This window comes from Ictalurus furcatus, chromosome 13 (genome assembly GCF_023375685.1).
Source record: "Ictalurus furcatus strain D&B chromosome 13, Billie_1.0, whole genome shotgun sequence".
Taxonomy (NCBI): Eukaryota; Metazoa; Chordata; class Actinopteri; order Siluriformes; family Ictaluridae; genus Ictalurus; species Ictalurus furcatus.
The window spans coordinates 11,245,279-11,271,665 of NC_071267.1; the positions used below are offsets into that span (position 1 = coordinate 11,245,279).

Below are 26,387 nucleotides of genomic sequence, written 5' to 3' on the forward strand. Positions count from 1 at the left end.
GGCAGAGTGAAATGAGGGCAGAGGTGAGGCCAGTGCAGTGTGCCTCCTCTTACTACCACCCCCCTCCTCCCCCCACCTCTTCCTCCCTCCCTCCCTCCCTCCCTGCCGTGACGTTTCACTCGGTGCGTGACGTCACCGACCGGCTGTTTGACTCGGAAGCTGCAATGCTCGAGCGAAACGCGTGAGGAAAGAAAAATGACCGACAGCGACCTCGAATTCGCGTCCTAGAAGAAAAAAAAAACAAACATTTTCCTTGTCTCAGTGACAGCTCGCCTCAGTATTACAGCCTTCCCTCACTTCTGACCAGATAAAAGCTCTTCACTGTGGTTCGTCGTCGAAAGGTACACGGTTAACAGAGCGTTCCAGTCTTCCAGTGTTCCGTATTAAAGGGTCGCTTCTTGCTATGGAGAACGCCAAAACACCCGAGCATAATGGAGCACCTACACATTACACGAACGGTCTGCTGAACGGATTTCACCCGGCCCAGTCTAGTCCGAGCGGAGGAGGTGTTAGTGTCGGTATCGGTGGTGGTGGTGGTGGTGAAGGAGGAGGAGGAGGAGGAGGCGATGATAGTGGCCCGAACTGTAGCGGTGGCCATAATGGTATCGAAAATTTCCACCATCTTCACCATCAGGATGTCGCCCACAGCAACGGCTCCCCTGCCAAACGCTGCAGACTCCGCAGACGGATGGACTCGGGAAGAAAACACCGACCTCGTAAGTCGCAGCTTCTCCGCAGACACACGGCTTTAGTCCGGCATTTTACTGCCGCTTCCTTCAACAAAGACGGCGCATAATATTACATACAATTAACCAGACTCCTTTCCTTTCATTCAATTAACCAGACTCCAATGATATCAAACGGCACAGCGGTTTCTTCTAAATCAATAAAGTCCTTTCAGCTTATAAACGGGTCTAAATTTAAGAGGAAATGATTTGTCAGGTGCAGTAAAAGTGTCGACTCGGGTGTGGGAGGCTCATGAAAATATCTCCCGAAAATGAGTACAAAACACATTTTTCTGTTCTTGATCTGTTCTCTTCAGTCATTTCTATCTTCTCAAAACCATCGCCACTGTGCCCTTGAATTCCCATTGAAGAATTCAGACTATTACTCAAGTACACTCGACAGTTCATCCTGACAAACCGTCCAAAAACATTCATTTTATTCGGTAAATAACCACGCACTCGGTGTTTTGTTGATTGATTTATTTATTTATTTTAATGTAAACAGTTATAGTAATGTGTTTGGTCTATGATTACCAGAATGAATTGTGCACATAAAATGGCCCTGAGTGCATTGTATTGTGAAATCGTGTATATAGTCTGGAGTCAGCATTTGATTGGCCGCCACAGATTCAGGAGATGTGACAAAAACACCACCGCTCTGATTGACGTGGCTCCTCAGCCAATCAGACGCGAAGCCCATAAAAGGGGCGGGGAGCTTGGTCAACACAATCGAAATGAAGATTCGGGCTTCCTCTGATCACACAAGACATGTAAAAATGTACCTTTATTACAGCAACATATCATCTCTCGGTTTTCTGGTGAACATTTTACCTGCCTCCGACCTTTCAATCCCCCCTCTCCCGTGTGTGTGTGTGTGTGTGTGAGTGTGAGTGAGTGATTGCCAACAGATTTTTTTTTGTACATGCCCTTTAAATGTTCACGTCCCTCCTTATGCATGTGGAGTACTTTGGTCTCTGTGAGCCTCATGGAGGAGGTAAACATACCTTTCACCTACATGTGTTCCTGCCAGGCATGGCATTTCTTTTGTTGGACCAGGGTTAAGGTTCCTTCATCAACTCAATAAGGCTTTGTTGATATGGCCCAAAGATAGCAGATGCATTGTAAAGAATGAATAGTAGCATAGAATCCAGGCGAGAGGATCTCACTTCCAGGGTGTTGCAATTAATTACAAGTATTATGTCTTCACAATGCATGTTTATTATTCCACTAATATTAAAGTCTGCAAAAAAAGGAGGACCGCTCTTGATCACGAGATGCGTTCCTTTTTTACATGGAATGTGAACGGCTCTGTCTCTAGAACCTTGCTGTATTTGTCTGTTTTATTCAAAACTGTAACACAAGGTATTGTTACACATCACTATATTATAGTATAGTCCTACTGTTTCAATAATTTATATCATGCATGTTCTACCGTGTTGTTTGTCAGTGTACTGACACCCCAGGACAATTGTCATCTCAAATTAGCATGCCTTTGTGATTTATGTATGCATACCATACCTTATGAGCACAGACTTTGCTTAAACTTTGTTTTTGTCCAAAAGAATTGTTGTTCGTATAGACAGTCCAAGCTAGTAACACCATTACAACCTATTAAAACTGAAATGTTAAAATCTAATAATATTCTAATATGTAATAATAATTTCACTATAAACGTGAATTACATAATTACTCCATTTGTTATCATGTCTTAATTTTATTAAAAAAATTTTTTAAACAAATATCAACAAAAGGGCAGGTATATCTCTAGGGCATATGTGTAGGGCAGATATGACAAATGGCTGTTTCTAATGGTCTTAATGGTGTGTTTTAGCCTTCCCGTGGTTTGGCATGGATATTGGAGGCACACTGGTGAAGCTGGTCTACTTCGAACCAAAGGACATCACAGCTGAAGAGGAGCAGGAGGAAGTGGAGAGCCTGAAGAGTATCCGCCGCTACCTAACCTCCAACGTGGCCTATGGCAACACGGGCATCCGTGACGTGCACCTGGAGCTGAAGAACCTGATAATGTGTGGCCGCAAAGGCAACCTGCACTTCATCCGCTTTCCCACTCACGACATGCACAGCTTCATCCAGATGGGCCGTGACAAGAACTTCTCCAGCCTGCACACCACGCTGTGTGCTACCGGAGGGGGAGCCTACAAGTTTGAGGAGGATTTCCGGATGGTTAGTTAAAAAAAAAAGTTAGATAGGAAAGAAAAAACTTTATTTTCCCGGATGCGATATCTTCCTACGCATGTGATATCTTGGGCACAAAAATTATTATGGTTTAAAATAGCTAAAATTGGTTTAAATAATCTCCACTGTTGTTCCTACTCCTACAAAATCAGCCCAAACTAGTCCTCACAGGTTTGCATATTTCCTCTGGGACATGGGGCAGGTACCATTGTTAAGAGCATTGGTATTTCTCATATTACTTCTTGGAATAGGCCACAAAATGAGACATGTACTACAGTGTATGAACCATATAATTGTAGTACATTTTGGAGAAGACTTCATCAAGACTTCAGAAGACTCCATGCTAAAGCTATCTCTCACTGTGGCTGCGTATTTATTTTTAGGTGGCGAATCTGGAGCTGCAGAAGCTGGATGAGCTGGACTGTCTGATCCAGGGCCTGCTCTACGTCGACTCTGTCGGTTTCAACGGCCACCCGGAGTGCTACTTTTTCCAAAACCCCTCTGATCCTGAAAACTGTGTCAAGAGGCCATGTTGCCTTGACAATCCCTTTCCCATGTTGCTGGTAAACATTGGCTCGGGGGTCAGCATCCTGGCAGTTTACTCCAAAGACAATTACAAACGGGTCACAGGCACCAGGTAAATGACCCTGGCACATGTAAGCAAAATTACCCTGGCTAACATTAGGGATGTTCTTTAAAGTCTTTATATAGCTACCTAGTTTTAGAAGGAAATTGGCTCCTAACGTTTACTGTGCATCTTGAATCAGCCGCAGTTCTTCAGGAGACTTTGAATGTCGCACTTATTTCTTATTTTTGCATCAAAACCCAGCAGCCTTCATTATGTTATTTGTCTGAAAAGTGGTCTCTTAAATAATATGCCGCTTTCTTTACTGACATACAAGCATTTTTCTGTAACATTTCATTTTGTGCTAGAACGCTAATATTTGGAAATCTAAAATGTTTTTGTACTGGCTTCATAATGCTCGATAATGTAGATGTCATAAACTAAAAATATGTTACAACGTTTGGCTCTTGCACAGAGAAATGTTATGTGGCTGGTAGCGCAAACCTTGACACACCTCGAGGGAAGTATGTGCAGCTTTTGCCCTCGGTGGTTAATCTGTCTGGTATGTATATAGGTGCTACAGGGTAGGGTCTGGAATTCTGAATTAGAAACTATTAAATTACTAATAGACAACTTCATGTCATGCCAGGAATAAAAGTTGGATTATTCTTGGAAAATCAATGATGGAATGGTGAGTTTTGAGACCGAACCCGTGCGAGAGTGTTTTGTTTGTCTTATATCCAGATTAATTTTGCAGTGAAATTTTTAAAAAATGTATTAGTGAATGACGCATCATACTTTTAGAGAGTTTAGAGTTTCATTTAATGTTATGGAAAGTCTGAGAAATACATTAGTTACTGTTATCATTTATAACAGTTATAAACAGTTGTTCCCTCACCAGCCTCTCTGTTTTTTCCTCTCTTGAAATTAATCAGACAAAAAAATTACAGCTTGTCATGTTTTATCGAGAAACCACAAGCACATAGTCCTGTGTTCTGAACACACTCCTGTGGCTGAAAACTTACAAAGTGCAAATTTATAAAGTGCCGACACTGGAGACTCCTTCAATAAATGTTAAATAAATGTGTCCTTACAGAAAGCTTCATCATATCAACAATTATATATTTTATTTGTTAAATAACAACACATTTTAATTTTTAAAAATTATTTGTCTTGGGATATCAGCCAAGTCTGAATTAGCTGTTACTGTAGAAATGATAATGTAATATAATGAGCAGAGTCATATAAACTTAAGATTTGCCATGCCGCCAGCATTACTGACTACGTTTACATGCTCATATATATTCTGATATTAATGGGAATTCGGCAATATTCGAATTATATTGAGTCAGTTAAACGCCGCAACCCGATTGCCCGATAATATTCTGATTTCCACCCCTGAAATATGCCTGTTTTAATCGGAAATTTGTTGCACGGAAACACCTTATTCAGAAAATCCACTGAAAGGAGATATGTGCATGCTCAGTTCACAAGGAATTGTGGGTGCCAACAGATGCTTAGCTGTAGGATAGATATTTAGGAATGGCAACTCAGGCATACTTACAATAACCCTGTATACAGGAAAATTCCGATACCTGTAAGCACGTAAACATCATATTCAGATTATGGCTGCAACCCGAATATGGATTTTAAATGGAATTTGATGTGCATGTAAACATAGTCACTGTCAGCTGTTATAGAAACTTAAAAAAAAAACCTTCTGACCGAAGAGATTTAACAGTGCTTTGGTGTAAGTGCATGTAAAGTCACATTGAAATAATGTATTGCACTTTTTACACTGTAACAATAATAAATAAACTGTGTCTTTCTCAGTTTGGGAGGGGGTACGTTTCTCGGCTTGTGCTGCCTGCTGACCGGCTGTGAGACGTTCGAGGAGGCTTTAGAAATGGCGGCGAAAGGGGATAGTACAAACGTTGACAAGCTGGTAAAAGACATTTACGGTGGTGATTACGAACGCTTTGGTCTTCAGGGGTCTGCTGTAGCATCCAGGTACTATTTTTTTCATCCACTCAATAAGTCTTCACAGCCGTATAATGCTTTGTCTTTATAGAAGCCATGGAACTTCTTTATGGAACAGCTTTTCTTTTGTCCTTTAGTTTTGGTCATATGATGAGCAAGGAAAGACGTGACAGCATCAGCAAAGAAGACTTAGCCAGAGCTACTCTTGTCACCATAACAAACAACATCGGTTCCATTGCCCGCATGTGTGCTGTGAATGAGGTTTGACCATTTTTTTTATATGTATATATTTGTAATTTATCATCGCTGTGAATCATATTCGTTATGACATTGCACTCATTCATTAGTAAGTCAAAGCACAGAATTGTTGTTATTATTTGACAGCTAGCGTTGCTTAATATTAAATTCTCTTTTATTAAAAGAAATGCATATGAAGCATGTCAAAATCTCACCCATACACATCCAAAAGGGAGTGTGTCGAGCCTGTGGGAAGCTGATACTGTTTGCTTTCAGCTTCTTTACAGTGTTGCCTTGTGGCATGGAGATCAAGCAGCATTGTACAGGGCTATCAAAGCACACAGAACAACACATTCCCGCCATCCTACTGTCCCTTCTGTTTGCTTCTGTTTGCTTGTTGCTTGTTTAGTCATTAGAAAATGGAAGTAGCATAGCTCTAAAATAAAGATATTTACTGCAACCATATGAGCCTAGTGGTTGGGTTAAACAGAAGGGATCTGCAATGGAGGTATTATAAATCCCACTGTTGGAACAATAGAGGCTCAAGACAGTGATTTAACACAGGTTGCATTCACTGGTCGGGGTTAAAGCAACACAAACATGGGCACACATGATGCAGTATTAAACCATGAGCATGTCATAATGAAACTAAAGCTGAATCCCGGACATTTTCTCAAATTTAGATGCTTTTTAGGGTCTGAAAAATAGGACATGTCTGGGAAAAAGAGGGCGTATGGTCACCATGACAAAAACATTTCAGAGAAAAATTTGTGTTAATTTCCACCAAATTAACTTGGAGGTTTCTCAAGTGAGGCATGACTAGAAAGAGAGAACTAGAACTATAATCAAGTAGCTGTCTATATTGTATTATGTCAAAAGATTAATTTATTTGGTTTTAAATGAAAAAAATTGTAATCCAGATAGTATTCCCTTTTTTTTCTCTTTTTTTTTTTTTTTTAATTTTTAAAAAAAACAAAATGTACCTGTACTCTGATTTTGTTTTTTGACCTAACTGTAACGGATTACAGTTACCAGTTTTTTGTATCCTGATTACGTAATGCCGGAACTCCCCAAGCCTGAGACTCAGTCAAATCTGTCCCTTCATTCTTTATTTTTGCAAAGTCATAGGTATTTGCTTTCTCCTGTCTGATTAGGTTACACTCTCACAGGCAGTATTGGAATTAAACAGGAGGTCCCAGCAGGGGGCGTTGTGAGGTTGAAAGTTGACGTGACCCTGTTTTACACTTAGGCCTTTGGGTAACAATTTGTTGTGTTTACAGTCAATAAATACTATAAAACTGTTAACAATTTACAAATCATTTTCAGTGTCATTTTAAGACAAATAGGCATCGACAGACCTACGTGTGATTTAAATAATACAAACTCGGAGCCTAATAGAAACAGTATTTATATGTGCCATAGATCTATATCCTACAGGCTATAGCTTACAGAATGAATACAGACTGTGGGAATAAATTGAATATCATGTCCTAATGTGATCATGAGCGATGACACTAGAGACATACAGATGATGGAGTTGGAATCTTAAAAGTAAAGCACATTCTGATCACTGTATATAGGCCGCTTATTTAGACTAAACTAGATGTTCCTTTTCGAATAAAGGGTTGATCCCTGGCTTGACTAAATAAGCCAGACAGGGATCTGGAAACATGATCTGTCACACTTGTGCTTAAAATGAGTAGACATGACTTTCATGTGTAGTTTTCCTAACACTTGAGACATGGTAATTTAACAGATTTTTTTTTTTGTTTTGTTTATAGAAAATTGAAAGAGTTGTATTTGTTGGGAATTTCCTGCGAATCAACACAGTTTCTACAAAGCTGCTAGCTTATGCCATGGACTTTTGGTCAAAAGGACAGTTGAAAGCCCTGTTTTTGGAGCATGAAGTAAGTTATTAACTTCAGTAAAATCAGTCAAATATTTCTAAATATTACACACATTAAATTAAGTACTGAATTTAACTGACTGTTAAGCACATTACCTCTCCATCATGTGCAGAACAAATGTGGTAAACATAGCATTATCGTAGATGATTCTCCTGTGTGCAGGGTTATTTTGGGGCTGTTGGTGCCTTCCTAGAGCTACTGAAGATGACTGATGACCTCTGAGGCATTGAAGAACTCCTGAACTTTCTAACCAGAAGCTGCTGTAAGATGTCAAAGAAAGCATCCTCCTATAACCAGGAAAAGCCAAGTCAGCTATCTAAGATGATGCCTGTATACTTCCCTGTTTGAAAGCTTAATGCAAGCCTGATCTAGATACTTGTATCAGGTTTTGCGAGTATTGTGTGTATTTTGCCACTAATAAGAATGGTACAGTCTGCTGTAAGATAAAATGAAGATGGTTATGTCAATAGACAACACCCCATAAGCCAAACTCTGCTGATGTTTAGACTGATGATGATCACTTTGCAAAATCCTTATTGTGATGTTTGTTTTAAATATTTGGTATAGAACATGACTTAATAGCAGAAATAGATTCAAAGTAATCTACAGCTTTGTCTCCTCCCCCAGTATACTAAGTCATGGTTCCATTGTATTATAGTCTTCTTTACCTAGTCCAAAATGTTTCACTGAGAGTTTGGCTAATTATTTTGGTTTTAAAGGTCCAATAAGTAAGATTTTACTATTAACATTTAATGGTAGGTTATATAACAGAATATGTGATATGTGGCTATCACTTCATTGCCATAGGGATGGGCTGATGGCCGTAGTAACAAGAAGTAATGAACTAGGCATTTGACTCCTTTTTCCCTTTATACCGGCCACACTGGACTTGGGTGCAGTTCACATGTTGCAAAAAAAAACAAAAGAACATGTGACCAACAGTGATTAGCAGTTAGTCAGTAATATGCAATGTACAGCAAAGCCGATAATTCCCTGATTAAGATGTGAGCATTACTATGCACATCTCAGTAAACTAAACACTGTGGTCCAGCATTAATGTACACAGGAGACCTACGCCTGATTGCCAGGGCAGGAGATTTGAGCATATTACTTATTGGACTTTCATATTTATGTTTAAAAAATTGTACAGTTTAAATCAGAAAATCCATAGGATGACTTAGCAGTATTAACCAAATCAAATGCATCATATCAGCATGTCATTTTTGAGATTTCTCCACCTGAAAATTTAGAAGCTATAAATTTTGGGACCAAGATTTTTAGTGTTTACTAATCATCAGCTTTTTGATTTGTTGGATCAGTAGTTGAACACTGATTTATTCAACAGTAACGGTATGCTCTAGTTTTATTCTATACTTTGAATGATGACTTGTACCCAGAATGACTACTCTACTCACATGACCATAATTCTTTTTACCCTTGAGATGTACTTACACTGTAATAGATGTTCTTTTTTTATTATTTGTTTGTATTTATACCATATTTTTGCAGTATCATTTTAGCGATTAGTCATATTTGTTGCATTATTATATGATGGTATCACAGTTTCACTTGAAGCTCCAAATTGAGCCTCTAAACATGTCTCCTGCCTTTTTTCCCGCCTTTTCAACAAACCTGCCTTCATCAGCCTCTCTGTACAGTTCTCCTCGACACTCTGTAAGTTTCTTTTAAAGAAGCCCAGCATAATGTACCTTTAGCATGAACATGCACCTTTACATAGGCTTCTCCATACAGTAGTACGTGTAGTGCTCTGTTTGGCTGAATGCTAATTGAATAATGCAGGCTGTGAAACATGTTCCTATGAGAAAGTGCTGGTGTGAAAAAGTGGATTCTTTATGCTTTAGCAGAGCGATTGTGTTGAGAGAGTGCTGGGAAGCTGTTGGGTTGAAAGCCAGATTCTGAAAAGCTGGATATTCTGGAAAATCCAGTCACTGTAATGAACACAGTGTTCCTCTAGGGACAGTTTGGAATTGCCTTCCTCCTCCTTGTGTATGTGTTTCTGCATTTGCAGAGACTGTGACAAAAGCTTAATGTATAACGAATATCAGCAATGCAATTCTGCTGACCAACACAGAGTGTTAAGCTAATCTTGGTAAATGAAGTCAAACACTAGTAATATTTTTCATGTCACCTCAAATGTCAAAAGTATTCACTCACCAGCTGTCAACAGCCACATATGCATACTTTGTCTATTTAGAATGCCTCATACTCTGAAACTCACTTAAACCCATGTGATGCTGGAGTTCATTCTGTTTCTTTGACAAATTTTTCTACTTCATCGTCCCATTACCTTGTCTTAGTCCTCAGAATTGCCTTATGCTGTTGGTCGCCATTTTGAATTTTGAGTATTTGCGTGTGCACAATGGGAGTCCAACGCAACACTTTTCCGTTTCAATCAAGTGTTACGGGGTGCCTTTTTACTAATGGAGACCAGACTTTTATCTGTGCATTTTCCTTCTTCATCTAGATGTCATTGTAAAATGTTAATGTTAAGTTGGTCTGTTCATGGTTTTTTTTCCCAGGAAATTGAATCCATATGCTAGTACACACTGTTCTAGGCTCTGAGTCACTGCAAAATAAAACTACACCAGGAACGATTATATGAATACAAAGCAGTCTGAGACAAGTTGAAGCACTACAGTCTTTCCCATTAATGTTGAATATGTGCTTTGTAACAGGCTTTGTCTGCTTAATGCACGAGTGGTAGGGATTAGCATATTCTCAGGCATGTTCCTTTTTTTTTTTTTTTTTTTTTTTTTGTATTTTCAGGCACACCAGCCTGTTTAGTCATACTTAATGCATTATCATCTCAAACCTTTAAAGAGTTGCTAATAAAATCCTTCCAGAATCTGGTCTAATCTTTTATCACAGACCACTGTGTGTTTCCTTTCAGCAGTAATGAGTACAACATGCCTGATGGTGTAGCAGAATGTGCTTGGTCTCAGCTGTATGGCACATACATTGTCAGTTAAAAGGCAGTATATTACCATGTGTGTGAGTAATCCTAATCCTTCAGTGTTGTCACTCTGACCTGTCAGTGCGTGGACTGTGTTTACATGTTCTAGAGGGGGCTAGGACTTATTTATACCCCATGTGGAATGAACAGCTCATTCCAACCTGGTCTAAAAATTCATGTTCTCACAAATCTCTTTTGATACCCCCCCATGTTTATTCTTCAGATTTTCTCTCTTGTCAACAAACCTTGTGAATAATTATTAAACGTGATAAATGGGTGAAAAAATGTTCAGCATGTTCTCATTTTATGGCAGTGGTGTGTGTGTGTGTGTGTGTGTGTGTGTGTGTGTGTGTGTAAATAGTTACACAATTTTTAAAAAATCTCAATAATTAATATTTATTGCTTACAAACATCATATAATTTTATAAGGCTTGTGCTTATGTCTCGCTTCGTTATAAATATACACAGTGAATTAGCATTAGATCGAGGAACTTTGGACAAAGTTGTATACTAGCGTTCAGCACAGTATGCTGACACAGTGCGCTTCTCTTTTTTCCTTTTTCTTTTTAAAAAAACAAAAAATATACTATTTAGTATCTTAGTATGCATGCAGGTTGGGAAGTAACCGGGGAAACGCGCGAGCTTGAGTACTGGAGGTCCACATCCGTCCCACAACATGCTCTGTGGGGTCTCCTGTACAGAGCAGGATGTTTCCGCTGCTGAAAACTCGGGCGCCGGAGGAAAGTTTACCACTCCGATAAAATGATGGGGAAACCTCGGAAGTTACACAATGTTGAACTCGTTTATGGGTTTTAGCTCGGTTACTGTAGGGCTGTGTGTGTTGTGCAGCTCGATGAGGAATCGACGCACTGTTTAACTGCACGAGGCTGCTGTCTGCTGCAATGGTAAGCACCATCACCTTTTGTTTTAATTATGTGTCAGTGTAAAGTCAAATACCAAACCTGAACGAAACAACTTGTGTAGTCTCACTTCAAGCCCACAGTTTGTTGACACATGTAACATGTATTGTAATAAATAAATAAATAAACAAACATTTTAATATATATATATATATATATATATATATATATATATATATATATATATATATAATAGATAGATAGATAGATACACCAAATTACAGTAAGCCTCTTTTTAACAGTAAGCTAGGTTTATTTTCTGCAAAGGCTGAGTAGTTGTGTAAATTCATTAACTAAAAGACCAAAACCTTTTCGAAAATGATTGTTAATTTAACTTTGACTTTAACTTCAAAATGTTTAACTCCTATGCCCTAGCAAAAAGGAGACTCCTCTTTAGTGGACAAGTGGATAGTGGATAGATAGTGATGACCATCTAAATCCTACTACACTATACTACACTATACTATACAGTACTACACTATACTACAGTATACTACACTATACTATACTACACTATACTGTACAGTACTACATTACACTACACAGTACTATACTATACAGTACTAACTATAAAGTACTACACCATACTATACTACACTATACAGTACTATACTACTCTATACTATACAGTACTACACTATACTATACAGTACTATACTACACTATACTATACAGTACTATACTATACTATACTATACTATACTATGCTATGTGAGTGCATTGCAAATGCACACTATTAGCCGGCCTGATTCAAAACCTTACGTAGAAATTTCAGACAAATACATATTACATTTCCTTAAACAAATTAGGCCTAAAATACTACTAATGCTGCTGAATTAAGAAGGAACTGAAAGGAAGAGTATAGAAAGGTTAATGCAAGTCAGATTTTTTTTTATTTGAAACTTATGTTCACTCAGAGAAAACAATTACACAATAGGAACACTAAGTCATATATATAGAACAATGGCCAATAAAACTGACACAAGTGTGAGAGTAAGTTGTTATTATTATTTTTATTTTTTATTTTTTTGCTGACATCTGCTGTCGGCAAAATCCTGCCCTTTGAAAGTGTTGTTCTAGATAAAGCATGTCCAAACATGCACCAGCCTTTCAGCAGGGTTATGAAGGTTGCTGGGGCAGACAACCGGTTGCTGAGTCCTGAGGGAACTCCTGAGTAAGCACGGCCCCTGTGTTCATAAACACACATCATGAGAAAACATGTCACCTTTCTCTGGCCAGTTGTGAATCATTAGAGCAGGCTACATGCTGAGAAAGCAAGGACGCATTAGTGGGCTCCACTCCATCCAATTCTCTAGGGTGTCCCAGGGCAATAGGCTAGATTTGTCACATTGTCTGTTAAACATTGTAGCTCACCTCGTCAATTATATCCAGTTATTCTTCTGGTAGTAACATCCTGTGCTCAGCTGAGTTACTGCATTTCCATACAACTTCAAAAGGAACTCCATGACTGCTGGGTGTGCGCAAGACAGGGTGGGAAAAGATTCTGTGTGTGTGTGTGTGTGTGTGTGTGTTGTGTGTGTGCATGTATGAATGAATGTATTTTGGACTTGTTGTTAAGGAGCAAGAAGTGGAGGTGGGTGCAGCTTCCATGGCTCAGGAAAAGAAGAGAAAGAAGACAGCAGGAGTGCGTCCTCCAGATGGTGGCTGGGGCTGGATGATCGTGGCCGGCTGTTTCATGGTCACTGTCTGCACTCGTGCTGTAACAAGGTAAAAACCAGATTGGATCACATCATTATGTCTTGCTGTTGTAATATTGTGCCATTTTTATATACAGCACCACAGCATTGTCTCTAAAGACTCTAAACCTTTTTACCATTGACTTTGAAACTGCGTAAACAAACACAGTATATGAATATTTCTGATTCATTCAGGCTGACTGTTTCTTATGTAGTTATTCTGTGCTCAAACTTAGACATAGGAGCAGCAGATACCATGCATAACACTATGTTTAGTTCGCTCTACAGTGAGAATTCTTGAAAATAAACTGAGCACAGCAAGTATGTGGATTTTCTGTCATGGCCAGTTCAGGTTACATCTGCAACATGGGTAAACAATTTGGCAAGCTGTCAAACAAGGGGCCACAGCAGTCATACTGGTTTTACAGGTAATAGTTCACTGTCCACTATAATTTACATTAATTTACCTGGGACTAAGTGTGATTTTAGCTGTTTGTGTTTCGTTTGAGTAAAGTCAGATATAGTGTAGTGTGAACACTTGTGTTTGGTGCCCTATATTGAGAACTGTAGTGTTGTTAAAGTGTTGTTATCTATGCCATGTCTCCTGTCTGTGATAGTTTGTGAAAAATTAATGAAGGGGAAATATATACTGTAGTTCATTAGCTGTTCCGCAGTTGTGAAAGTGCCCGATGGCTGCTGTACCGTGGCTGGAATGTGCTGTTCTCTGCAAATTTACATGTTGCAAAATAGGCCTACGATGTCCCTGCTTTACCGGTTAAGAAAGGTGTGGTAGAGAAAAAACTGCTTTTTCCATTGTAGTGTAAAGCAGATGGTATGTCTCTCATGTTATGTCTCACCATTATACACAGAGAAACTGATCCCTTAAGGTATCCGTTTAATTTTTAATAAAATAAATATTTTAATAATAAAATAAAAATATATCACTATGTAATGTGTTGTTGTTGTTTTTTTTAATGAAAATGAATAAATAAATGATAACAAGAACTGTCTTGGCCTCTCACCCTATACAGAGATACCAGAGATACGTGGTAATAAACAACTTAGTCCATATCAAAAGTCTCCTTAGAGGTGAAAGAGCAACTGACAATTTAATTTCTCTCTCTCTCTCTCTCTCTCTCTCTCTCTTTTTTTAGCCAGCTTTGATGAGTGTAGTTTAGAACCTGAAGAAACACTTGGCCCTAAGCTGGCTCTAACAAGCCTGAACAGTAGATTGAAAGACATCTCTCCCTCCGATGGCCCCTGGCTGGCGTTGCATGTGTGTTGTTTGGCCAATGATTAAGTATGTGAGAGTCACTGGCTGTCATATTCACTCTCACTGATTTGACCCTGGTCTCCTGCTTGGTGCTTTCACCGTGTTTGTTCAGGTGCAGGCAGGCTGTGATGAGGCTTGTGCCTCATTAGCCCTTTTCCCAGCTCTCCAACTCAAAAGCCCCCCCAGGACTCAAAAGCTCAGCTTCTTACTGTCCAGCTAAGCAGCAGTAATTGCAGCGTCTCCTCTCATTTGATAGAAGGTGATTCTTAGTAATTACTGAATGGGATGTTTCAAGAGGAATATGGCAGTAATCACGGAGTATCACATGCTTTTGAATTTTATTGCTTATATTAGACTTGTAATGACTTTTTTATGTTTTCTAGATGCATCTCCATCTTTTTTGTCGAATTTCAAATGTACTTTGCACATGATTACTCTGGGACTGCATGGATCCACTCGTTAGTAGACTGCACCACCATGCTGTGTGGTATGTGATATTTTTTGGATTTTAATTACTGCACTATAGCCTTTTCAAATGAATAAGAGCAATCTGGCCCTCTATGTAGCAATGGTAAAATGTCACTCTTTTGTCTGAAACCAGTTCTTTCATTCCAAATTAAATCATGAAGTAGACAAATGTAATTCTCTAGTTTAGTGTTCACCATGTATAACTGTTAATTATTTTTCCTTGGATGTAATATCAGGTTGAGCTTATTTTGCATACCTTAAACATATCCAGTTGTCATTCACTTGCATACATTTGTAAGCGAAGCAAACCTTTTACTGTGTGTGGCTTTCATTTGAATAAGACAATAGAAAGAATGAAAGACCACAGGAGGCTCGACCCCCTCTCTCTCTTAAAAGTTAGCAAGACACAGCTTGACTTGTAACAGCAGGCCTATTTGTTTTTGTTCTGCGCAATAATGTCTGCTGTCACAACACCTAGCATTTGTAAGGAACTGAATGCTTCCAAAAATAAAATTAAAAAAAGTGAACAGTCCTAATCAATGCTGTTGACTTATTAACATAAAGTCTTCCTTTGCTGCCATTAGCTGACGTGGTAATTTCTTATCAGCAAACTGATAGCATAGCATTTGCTGGCCAAAATCCTAGCAAGTTCAATGAGTTGAAAAAACAGCAAGCTTTGCAGTTAATATAATGAAATCTGGAAACAGCCTTTTGAATGTGTCTCAACCATAAGTAAGGTTATAGCATTTTAAAGTCTGGGTACCCCCAAAAAGTGAAGATTGCCTTTAAATATTTCATTTTCAATCCACCGTGGCACAATGGCTAAGTGAAATCTGATGAAAGCATGACATTCACTATGTGAGGAAATCACACTTAGCTATCAAGGTTTTAGACATCTTTGGACAGGCTGGTTGTTTTTACCAAAGCTAAAGCAAGATAAAAGAAATATATTTAGTCCTTAATGTCGTGGTGTCAATGTATTTTATAGACAGTAAAATGCAATTCTGATCAAAACCTGATATTTCATCATTTTGACTGTTTCCCAGAATTCATCTGCAGAAGTAGTTTTACCACATTACTCTACACAGTGGAGGCCCCAAGTTTACATACACCTAGGCTAAAGATATTCAGTCTCACTTTTTCACAACTCCACACATTTCATGTTATCATTCATTTTGTTTGGCGAGTCAATTACATTTGGACCTGGGCATCTACATCAGAGATAACAAATAAGACAGTCAATTAGAGAGAGGTTGTTTTTTTTTTAGTTTAATTTGCTTTATCCCAATTCCAGTGGGTGAGAAGATTACATACACCAAGTCGACTATCTCTTTATGAAGTTGGAGGCATCAGGTAACGAGTATGTACATCCACCATTAGGAGAGTCCTACAACGCCATGATCTGAAAGGTTGTTTTGCAACTCGAAGACCAGCATTAAAAGTCAGAGTGAAGTTTACAGGTTATCACCAGCCTTTTGGTGGAGTGTTCTTTGGTCAGATGATACAAAAATTGAACTATTTGTCTATGAAGAGCAATGCTATGTATGGAGGAGAAAAGGTGAAACTTTTAATCTAAAAGAACACCATCCCAACTGTGAAGCATGATGGTGGCAGCATTATGGTTTGGGGTGTTTTGCTGGAAAAGGGACTGGTGCACCTCAGAAAGTTAATGGCATAAAGAGGAAGGAGGAGTAGCCAGTAATACTGAAGCAACACCTCAAGACATCAGCCAGGAAGGTAAAACTCAGTCACAACTGGGTCTTCCAGCAAGACAGTGATCCTAAGTAAAGTTATAACAAAATGGCTTAAAGGCAACAAATTGAAAGTATTGGGCAGTAGTGGCCATCACCCTTGTCAAAGTCCTGACTTAAATCCCACACAAAATGTGTGGACCAAACTGAAAAAAACATGTCTGTGCAAGAAGGCCCACAATCCTGACTGAGTTACACCAGTTCTGTCAGACAGAATGGGCAAACATATTGTGAGAAGCTTGTGGAGGGCTACCCCAAGATTTTGATTCAAGTTTAAGCAATTAAAAGGCAGTGCCTCCAAATACAACAAAGTGTATGTAAACTTTTGACCCATTAAAAATCTGATATAGTAAATAAAAGCTGAAATGATATGTCTCTTAGCTGTTCATTTAAAATGACCTCTTATGGAAATAAAGTAGACTGACTTAACAAAGGAAATCTATAGCAACATGAAATGCTTGAATGTCCTAGGTATACAGTATAAAAAACTAGATAAAATGTCATTTTTACCATGCTAAATGAGTTAGCAAAAACATCAGATTATCTTTGATGCTGTGTTTGGCTTTACCAATGTTAGGCTATGTTATTTGACCATTTTTGTTCCAATGGTAGCTCCTCTGGGCAGCCTGATTGGGAATCAGCTTTCATGTCGTGTCGCTGTGATACTTGGAGGATTCCTGGCCTCTACTGGATTGGTGCTTAGCTCTTTTGCCACCAGTTTAGAGTATCTCTACCTCTCTCTAGGTGTCTTAACTGGTAAGGCACTCTAAATGAATACAGATTCATTCAGTCTCAGCTATGCTCAAGAAATGTTGTATATAGTATAAATGGGATAATATTATAAATGGTTGGCTGTTGTTACATGGAAACATGCTTTTTTTTGTAGGACTTGGCTTTGCTCTCTGTTACACACCAGCCATCATTATGGTTGGCGTTTATTTCTGCGAGAGGAAGGCTTTTGCTTACGGCATTGCTATGTCTGGCAGTGGCATCGGCACGTTCGTGCTGGCTCCTGTGGTGCAGCTACTGATTGAACACTACTCTTGGCGTGGTGCTCTGCTTATCCTGGGAGGCTTGGTGGCCAACCTGTGTGTGTGTGGAGCTCTACTACGGCCCATCACTCTCAAAGAAGAGGAAGCCTTGCCCCTGCCAGTGGACTCTGAGTGTGGATACAGTTCAACACCTCTCACATCTGATCAGAAAGAGATGAACAACAAAGAGCAGAAACACAGCAAGCAACGCTGCATGCACTTCTTGCAGGACTACCATTTCCTGCTTATGCCCGACTTCCTGGTCTTGGCAGGCTCCTTCCTGCTCCTGGCCAGCGGCTGCAGCCTGCCATTTGTGTACTTGGTGCCCTACGCTCTAGACGCAGGTGTCAGTCACCACCATGCTGCCTTTCTTATGTCTATTTTAGGTGTCATTGACATTGTGGGCAACATCACCTTTGGCTGGCTCACAGACAGAAGGTGAACTACAGTGGATGCTTGCAGAATTTAATGCTGATGAAACATTGTGTGGTCACCTGTGAGTGTATATATATAATTCAGAAAACAACAGAGTAGAGTTACAGTATTGTAAAATCTGGCTGCCCCCAAAAAGTAAAAAGGGAGAAAATTTAATTTAAAGATTCCAGGTCTATCAGAGATATTTTGACAGCCAGCATCTCGTCACAAACTCAATTGGCTTATGTCCATTTAGGCTGATGTCCATTTTACTGTCCAAGAACTTGATCAAAATCTGATATTCATTTTCATCCTTAAGCAGAATGACACATTTGTTAAACTGACATTTTACTCAAGATGATCTTTGCAGGAAAACCTAAGCAAGTTTAAAAAGTAAATCAAATAATTTCAGTCTCATTGTGGTAAAAATATATTATGGTTTCTTAGAGTTTCTCAAAGTATGTTAAAGGTGCCTTTTTGATCACAGAGAAAATATTCCTTGGGCTTCATGTTGCTTACTTAGTGGTGTTGCAGATTCGGGCCTTTCAGAACAGGTGTCTTTATACTGACATCATGTGACAGATCATGCGGCACTTTCACTGCAAACAGGTGGACCTTAATCAACTAATTATGTGACTTCTGAAGTTAATTGGTTGGACCAGACCTTATTTAGGGGTTTCATAGCAAAGAGGGTGAATACATATGCACTCACAACTTTCCAGTTTTTAATTTTTCTTTTAACAAGTTTTTTTTTTCCATTCCACTTCAACAATTTGGACTGTTTTGTTAGGTCCATTACATGAAATTCAAATAAAAATCCAAATATTAATTCCAGGTTGTAATGGAGCAAAACAGGAAAAACACCAAGCGGGGCGAATTCTTTTGCAAGGGACTGTACATCCTATGAGTTTTCCAAGATGACCGCACAATTAAAGTGTCTTTTTCTTGTTAGCTGTTACTATTGCTTATTAAGTCTAGGTTGATAGGTCAGTGGTCTCTAGTTGTAAGGGTAGTGCAAGGATTTATGACATGTCATTGATGATATTTTGCCACTTCTCTGAGATGCTTTTTTAGTTTGAAAAGGGTGGAAATTCCAAATTTCCAACTAATCTTTCATAATATCCTGATTGAAAACTTTCATAGATATCAGTCGCTAATTAGAGGCAGAAACTCAATGATGAGTGTACAATATATTTACATCATCCTTTTCCATCCTGTGCAGGTGCCTGAAGAAGTACAGGACCATTTGTTACATGGCTGCTGTGGGGATGGAGGGTCTCTGCTGCCTCCTCATCCCTCTCCTATGTACATTCACTCTGCTAGTGCCCTTCTCAGTGCTCTATGGCTATTTTGATGGTGCCTATGTGGCCCTTATTCCTGTGGTGACATCAGATGTAGTGGGGAAAGCATGCCTGTCATCTGCACTTGGTGTTGTGTACTTCCTGCATGCTATTCCATACCTGCTTAGTCCCCCTATTGGAGGTGAGTGTCACCAGGCATCTACTTCTGTGCATTACATATACTTTCTATCTTAAACCACTAGCTGTTCTGAATTTGTCCGATTGGTACTGTTTTACTGGAAAATACGTGCCCCGGTAGTGTAGACACAAACAACACTGGAGCAGATGATGAAGAAACAGCAGGTTGAAGTTGTATAATTGTTACTGAATTAAGATTTTGGCCTGAATTTGTACTAATATGGTTTATGTTTGATTCTTATTCTGCTCAGGCTGGTTGGTGGACACCACCGGCACCTATACAGCGACGTTCTTTCTCAGTGGTTTTGCGCTCATCTCCAGTGCTCTCCTGCTGTGCATCCTCACCATGGTCCGCCACTGCCAGAGAATTCAGAAGAACTCACTAAGCAAAGTGTCCACACCAGAAGCATGTGAAACAAAACAGGTGGAGTTTTATACTGCAAAATTCTTCTAGTGTTGGACCTATCATTTACTGTAAATGATCTGTTAGCTTTTGTTTTTGTAAACGTACATGTTAAGTACTTGGTCGGGGGGAAAAAACCCATTTGTAGCATTACCAGCACATTTTCACAGTCTCCAATCCCATTAATGTGCCTTTTCTATCTGGCAAACTTTCTGTTGAAAAGCATTTCATTCTTAGATTGTGAATGAAAAGTTGGAAACAGAAAAGGTGAGTTAGAGTTGGTGCATATTGCATCGTTTTTTTTGTTTTTCAATATAAAGTGTTTGTTCAAAAGTGTCATATAACTTGAGTGTGTTCCATTTTACACTAGTATTACTGTACTGTAGTAAAAAAAAAAAAAAAGGTATATTTTCTTATGAACAGAATTGTGCAAGACTTCATGAAGTAGGCAAGACCAGGATTTGTTAACATGATTCAGCTTGGAAAAGAAATGAGTGCCACAAGAGGGCAGTGCTGATTTAACTCACTACAATCTTGGATGATTGTTGGAAGCCGCCATGTTGTCACACAATGTTTATATCAAGTACAATGACATTAAAATAGGTTTTAGTGACCTTTTTATTAGCTAGTTTTACATATCATCTTTATTTTATGAGAGAATAAAGAGTTACAAAGTCTTTTACAATAAACCTGTTTCAAACTAAATTATGATTAATAAAAGCTTAGCCCAGTGAAATAAATCTTCTGTACTGATCCAATGCTGTTATCTTGAATGAACATTTATTTCTGTTAAAGTAATAAAGTGTACATGTTTAATACTGCCCATCTGACTGTGTCTGTTAAAAAGAAAAATTAGTGTTGCCTTTCATTTTTTTGTTGAACTCTGAAACTACACTGTTATAAAGACAGCCTCAGCATACACAGAATATTAAGATATTCAAAAATGTTTGTGAATATTTTGCAGAATTTTCTCATCTCTCTACGGCCCTGCATTTCTCTCCTCTTTCCTTACAAAGGTCCTCCGAGCTCCTCCACTCCGAGGGCTTTTAGATGAACGTCTATCATTAATCTTGTTCAGATGTTTAGCACTTTTCTGTCCATTTATTGTGTCTTCGTCTATCTTCAGACATTCCATGTAATAAGTGATGGCTTCGGGTAGGTCTCTCCTTCTGTACTGCAGAAACTGTGCATAACTCAGATACACTTGTTGTTGGCCTTCATTTTTCTCTTCAGCTATCTGAAGAGTTTGCTGAAACATCTCTTCCGCACGATCAAGTTTCCCATCCTCGCTGTACTGAATTGCCAGCTCAGTCATAGCTATAATAAAGCCAGGTTTCAGTTCTGTCGCCTTGTCTAAATGATAAATGCACTGACTGCGAAGTCTCTGAATCTCAGCACCAGAACTACGAGAGTTTTGACTTCCTTCACGTTGCAAAGAAGTTGTTTTTCTCTTGTAGCAGAGAGCCAGCTGATGGTGTATGAAAGCAGATGCGGGTGACTTCTCTAAAGCTCTTTTTAGAAGGGCGATGGACCTCTCTACATCGCCATAGGCCCTCAAAAATTTACCCACGTATCGAATGACATTAGGAGCATTTGGAGAACCCTCCAGAGCTTCTTCCATTAATCTCTCCCCTTCATCGTACTCCGTGGACTGAGCAAGCTTGACTGCTAGGATAGCTTTAAGCTCATCATTTTCCGAATTTGTGTCTAAGGCCCGCCGTAGTTGTTTAACTATTTGAGAGTCGGTTACACCAGAGGACTTTGTTTCTAGTCTGTGGAGAACAAAGGCATAACCACAATTCCACTCAGCATTCATGGGCTCTAGCTCCAAAGCCTTCTCAAAGCACTCTTTAGCCTGGTTGTAGTACTTGCGAGAGAACTTGAAGAAGGCCCAGGCCTTTTCTCCAAGCACTTCATGATGATGACCCAAAGCAGACTCGGGGAAATTCTGTGCAATACTTCTAAGCTTCTCCAGGTAACTCTCACATTCATTAAAGCACTTCATGTGGTACTGAAGCCAGGCCAGATTCCCATAGGGCACTATAAGCCATTTCTCACAGCCATTCTCCCGGCACTCTCTAGTGAGCTCTACACTCTTCTGCAGGACGGTGAGAGCGTCATGAGGAGACCCTAGAAGATACTTCACAAATCCCAAACAGTTGTATGTCTGCGCAAGTCCAGCTTCCCCCCCAAGCTTCAAGTCGACATGCTGTTCAAGCCTATTTAAAAGATCTGTGAGATCTAGGTCTTCTTTCTTCAGCTCCCAGGTGAAGTGACATTCAAGCTTGCACAGTTCAGCTTGGAGAAGTGTGGCTTCTGTTAAACTGTAACACAACAGAATATCCGCTTAATAAAGTTGCTGTAATGTAGCTATGTCTCATTCTGACCCACATGACACCTCATAGACTCAAGCCTACAATATTTTTTGAAAGAATAGCTACAGTTTTAATGCCTACCTCATTGTGATCGTCTCAGCTGATTTGGGGAAAAAATTCAGGCGGATCGTTAACGTGTGGCTGAGGAAAACTTTACGTGGAAGAATATGAGGCAGTGACAAACATACCAGTCCAAAGCAGGTCGAAATCGAAACCTAGGGAGGCTATGGGCGTGTGTTTAAAGAGACAAACCAATGTATTATTTTCGTAGCGAACGGAACAGACTACTGGAGTCAAGGTGTACTTTCTAAAACTACTGTACATACATATGAAAATGAGGTTAATCTGAAATGAAAAAAGACGCCCTTTGGATCTTGGACTTTAGTGTAGTTGACAGTTTAATGGGCAACATCACTGAAAAACACCACAAATCATTTTCAAACTCGGATTTTTCTCCGGTCGAGCTTCCGACACAGACAAACGCCATTTATACGAAAGTGTTCTCACAAAATAATTTATTTATGTCGTTTAATATTTTAAAGTTGTATTATAAGTCATAAACGGAAGTACTCGTTTCCATGGTAGCGTGGCCGAGCGGTCTAAGGCGCTGGATTAAGGCTCCAGTCTCTTCGGGGGCGTGGGTTCGAATCCCACCGCTGCCAAGCGTGGCTTTTATACATAGACATCCTCACTTCTGAGAGAAAATAAGTTGGACGTGTGTTTGTGGTATGTGTTCTGCAATAAACCTGCACTTCACGTTTTATGCACATTGACATTTCTGATGTGCATCACTGATTGTAATCTTCTGCTTTTTTTTTTCTTGGAGGACCGCTGACATAGTGTTATTAGCTGGTTCCACAACTAAGGGTTAGGGTTAGGGTTAGTGAAGTGTACACTATGAAGTGTAAATGATGTAAGACAAAATCAAAGGACAATAAGGCCAATTGGTCATTTGGTTTCATTACAGCAACATATCATCTCTCGGTTTTCTGGTAAACATGTTACCTGCCTCCAACCTCTCAATCCCCCCCTCTCTCGTGTGTGTGTGTGCTCGCGCGCGCGCGATTTATCTGAGTGTTTTAATGAAAGTCTGTATAAAATCCATTATACCCATTCACTTTTCCTCTCTGCACATATTGTATTTTAACCAATTAACTTGAACTAGGAAAGGTGTGATTATTTGAGACATCTTGAAAAAAAAGAAAAGAGAAAAAATAATATATATATATATATATATATATATATATATATATATATATATATATATATATATATATATATATATATATATACATACAAACATACACACACACACACACAAAAAAAAAATCTTTATGTTCATTTTGTTGCAGGAGAACAACCTAAATTTATATCCGTCATAATGAAAAGAAATTTATTTATGATCAAATATTATACTGGACTAATGATCTTAAATTCAAACCATTAATAACATTAATCTTAGTGTCTTATCCACAGTACATATATTATTACAGATATTACACTGTTACCATTAAATCTCATGAATGTGTAAATAATTGGCTGTGTAACATAATGCATATTGGTAATATTACTGTAATGAAAGCCTAAGTTCACAAAGATCTGTGAGGTAATCCTCATTGTCTACAAAGCTCAGCGCTTGCTCAAAGCACTCTATGGCTTGTTGTTTTTCTCCTTTTTCCTTATGAATGATTCCAAGTATTCCAAAGGCCTCTCCATCCCTTGGGTTGTTCTCAATTCTTCTCTCTGCAATCTTTTGCAGACTTTTAGCACTTTTCCTTCCATTATATGTATTTGGATTTATCTTCAGACTTTCAGTGTAATGTTTGATGGCAGCAGGCTCACATTTCATACAGTACTGCTGGAATTCTGCATAACAGTGATGAACAGACTGTATGTGCTCGTTTTTTTCTCTAGCTACCTGAAATGAATTCTGGAACATTTCTTCTGCTTTCAGCTTATCCCGGTTCGCCCCATACTGGAGGGCCAGTTCATTCATAGCAATGATGAAGCTGGTCTTCAGTTCAGTTGCCATCTCCAAATGGTAAATACACTGCTCTCTAGCTCGCTTAATTTCAGCACCTTTTGTGTGGTGTCTTCCTGCTTGCATCAGATTCACAATCTTTTTCTTATAGCAGAGCCCCAGCTGATGGTGTATAAAGGCTGCGTTGGACACTTTCTCTAACGCTCTCTTTAGAAGGGCAATAGACCTGTCCACAGATCCTTCATTCCGGAAATACTTCCCAACATATCGCATCACATGGGGGTGTTCTGGAGACCTCTCTAAGGCTTGCTCCACTAGGCTCTCTGCCTCGCTATACTTTTTGTGAGCAGCCAATCTCAAACCAAGCAGAACTTTAAGAACATCATCATCTGGGTTAGTGGCTATGGCCCGTCTAAGTTGATCAATTACCACTGGATCTTTGAACATATCATCTGCCCGATACAGAGCAATGGCAAGGCCGGCATTCCATTCACCATCCTCTGGGTCCAGCTCCAAGGCCTTCCTGAAGCACTCTTTAGCCCTTTCATAATATTTCCGAGAAAACTTGAGGAAGGTCCATCCTTTTTCTCCAAGCACCTCTGCGTATGGGACAGATGGATATTTCTCTTTAATTTCGCTCAGTTTATTCAGGTAGCTTTCACATTCTGCAAAATTACCCATATGATAGTATAACCATGCAAGGTCTCCATAGGCAACAACAAGCAGCTTGTCACAGTCATTTCCATGAGACTTGGTGAGCTCTACAGATCTCTCTAAGTTGCTGAGAGCCTCAGTATTGGAGCCTAGTAGAAACTTCACATATCCCATACAGCTGTGTGTGCGCGCAACTCCTGCCTCCCAACCGAGATCCAGGTTAAGCTGTTCTTCGAGCCTGTTCAGAAGATCGGTGAGATCTGTATCATTTTTATTCAGAGCCCAGGTAAAATGGCATTCCAGCTGAATAAGTCTGGTTTTTAAAATTGTGTCTTGTGTTGAACTGGTAGAACTGGTAAAACAATAGATAGATATTCTCAGAAAATAGGGTATTGAAACTTTGATATAGTTAAAATACGTTTAACACATTTAAATACATAAAAACTAGGTAATACTACAAAAGTGGTCCTTAAGGTCAAATTATATACATTAAATTATTTTATAATGTTATTTCACATTATGTAATAGATACAGACAAATTACAAAAAATTTACCCTTATGGGTACTAGTCCAGTGACCAAGAAAAGTTAGGTTTAGTCCCTTTTTTTCAAAGTGTGTAGGCAGAAAGACAGCACTTACCACATCGTGGTCAGTCTCTGTGTATATCACAGTGTGGAAACAGATCGGAGACACTGCTCTGACACGGATATAAGCTGTTAACTTCTCCACCCATAGGGTCAGGAATGGAAACCGAAACTATTTACTTTTCAAATGCAGCCTCAATTGGATGACATCATCAGCAAATAAGAATGTAATAATAAATAGGGAGAAATACGAATGTAATAATAAATAAGAAAATAAAAATGCAATAATAAATAAGGAGAAATAAGAATGTAATAATAAATAAGGAGAAATAAGAATGTAATAATAAATAAGAAAATAAGAATGTAATCGCTTGGATTGAATAGTAAATGATGTAAATGAAGTAACTGAGCCTCAAATATCAAGTCAGACTCATTTAAAAAAAAAAACAACAACAATAAAAAAAAACGTGATTAAGAAAACAGCATCGTGTATAAATATTTCCTTCAGAAGCAGCCTTCATTTAGCTTTCGTTTTCTCCTCCTGATTTCCAACTGCTTTGCAAAGGAAAACTTGACTCTCAAACAAATAGGGTGAAGTCAGCTAAAATGGGCCACTATGTAAAATTTGCCAGATAAGCTTGGCGCGTTATAGCCCTTTAAGTTTTTACAGCCAATCACAATAGCTGATCTTACATTGTTGCTTCAACAATAGTTGACATATAACAATAGTTTTGATTGGTCTAAGGTTCTTAAAGTGGGCGTGGCAGAGTGTTA

The 26,387-nt window shown here is 39.0% G+C and overlaps 4 protein-coding genes and 1 non-coding gene across 8 annotated transcripts; 3 read left to right on the forward strand and 2 right to left on the reverse strand.

Moving 5' to 3' along the window:
• Positions 1 to 145: 145 nt before the first annotated feature.
• On the forward strand, positions 146 to 10,886 carry LOC128617262 (pantothenate kinase 3-like). Its single transcript, XM_053640329.1, has 7 exons — positions 146 to 716; positions 2,557 to 2,909; positions 3,305 to 3,558; positions 5,320 to 5,496; positions 5,604 to 5,727; positions 7,485 to 7,610; positions 7,773 to 10,886. Exons 1-7 carry the CDS (start codon positions 404 to 406, stop codon positions 7,830 to 7,832), a joined length of 1,407 nt encoding a protein of 468 aa, XP_053496304.1. The 5' UTR covers positions 146 to 403; the 3' UTR covers positions 7,833 to 10,886.
• Positions 10,887 to 11,382: 496 nt separating this feature from the next.
• LOC128617174 (monocarboxylate transporter 12-B-like) lies at positions 11,383 to 20,842 on the forward strand. 4 transcript variants are annotated; one of them, XM_053640202.1, is made up of 7 exons: positions 11,383 to 11,489; positions 13,084 to 13,232; positions 14,858 to 14,961; positions 17,306 to 17,449; positions 17,580 to 18,162; positions 19,361 to 19,620; positions 19,868 to 20,842. In XM_053640202.1, the coding sequence occupies exons 1-7, from the start codon at positions 11,487 to 11,489 to the stop codon at positions 20,068 to 20,070; spliced, it is 1,446 nt and encodes a 481-aa protein (XP_053496177.1). In that variant the 5' UTR covers positions 11,383 to 11,486; the 3' UTR covers positions 20,071 to 20,842. The 4 variants fall into 4 exon arrangements, with proteins under 4 accessions (XP_053496177.1, XP_053496176.1, XP_053496179.1 ...); XM_053640201.1 differs by lacking the exon at positions 11,383 to 11,489 and adding an exon at positions 12,252 to 12,995; XM_053640204.1 differs by lacking the exon at positions 11,383 to 11,489 and adding an exon at positions 14,587 to 14,733 and having other exon boundaries at positions 13,142 to 13,232.
• On the reverse strand, positions 20,620 to 22,711 carry LOC128617175 (interferon-induced protein with tetratricopeptide repeats 5). The gene is made up of 2 exons (XM_053640205.1): positions 22,476 to 22,711; positions 20,620 to 22,343 (listed from the first exon to the last, which is right to left on the reverse strand). Exons 1-2 carry the CDS (start codon positions 22,478 to 22,480, stop codon positions 20,999 to 21,001), a joined length of 1,350 nt encoding a protein of 449 aa, XP_053496180.1. The 5' UTR covers positions 22,481 to 22,711; the 3' UTR covers positions 20,620 to 20,998.
• A 263-nt stretch (positions 22,712 to 22,974) lies between these two features.
• Positions 22,975 to 23,056, forward strand: trnal-aag (transfer RNA leucine (anticodon AAG)). The gene has a single exon. It is a non-coding gene; the product is annotated as a tRNA-Leu (tRNA).
• Positions 23,057 to 23,750: 694 nt separating this feature from the next.
• LOC128616993 (interferon-induced protein with tetratricopeptide repeats 5-like) lies at positions 23,751 to 26,182 on the reverse strand. Its single transcript, XM_053639913.1, has 2 exons — positions 25,669 to 26,182; positions 23,751 to 25,381 (listed from the first exon to the last, which is right to left on the reverse strand). The coding sequence occupies exons 1-2, from the start codon at positions 25,671 to 25,673 to the stop codon at positions 23,962 to 23,964; spliced, it is 1,425 nt and encodes a 474-aa protein (XP_053495888.1). The 5' UTR covers positions 25,674 to 26,182; the 3' UTR covers positions 23,751 to 23,961.
• Positions 26,183 to 26,387: the final 205 nt, after the last annotated feature.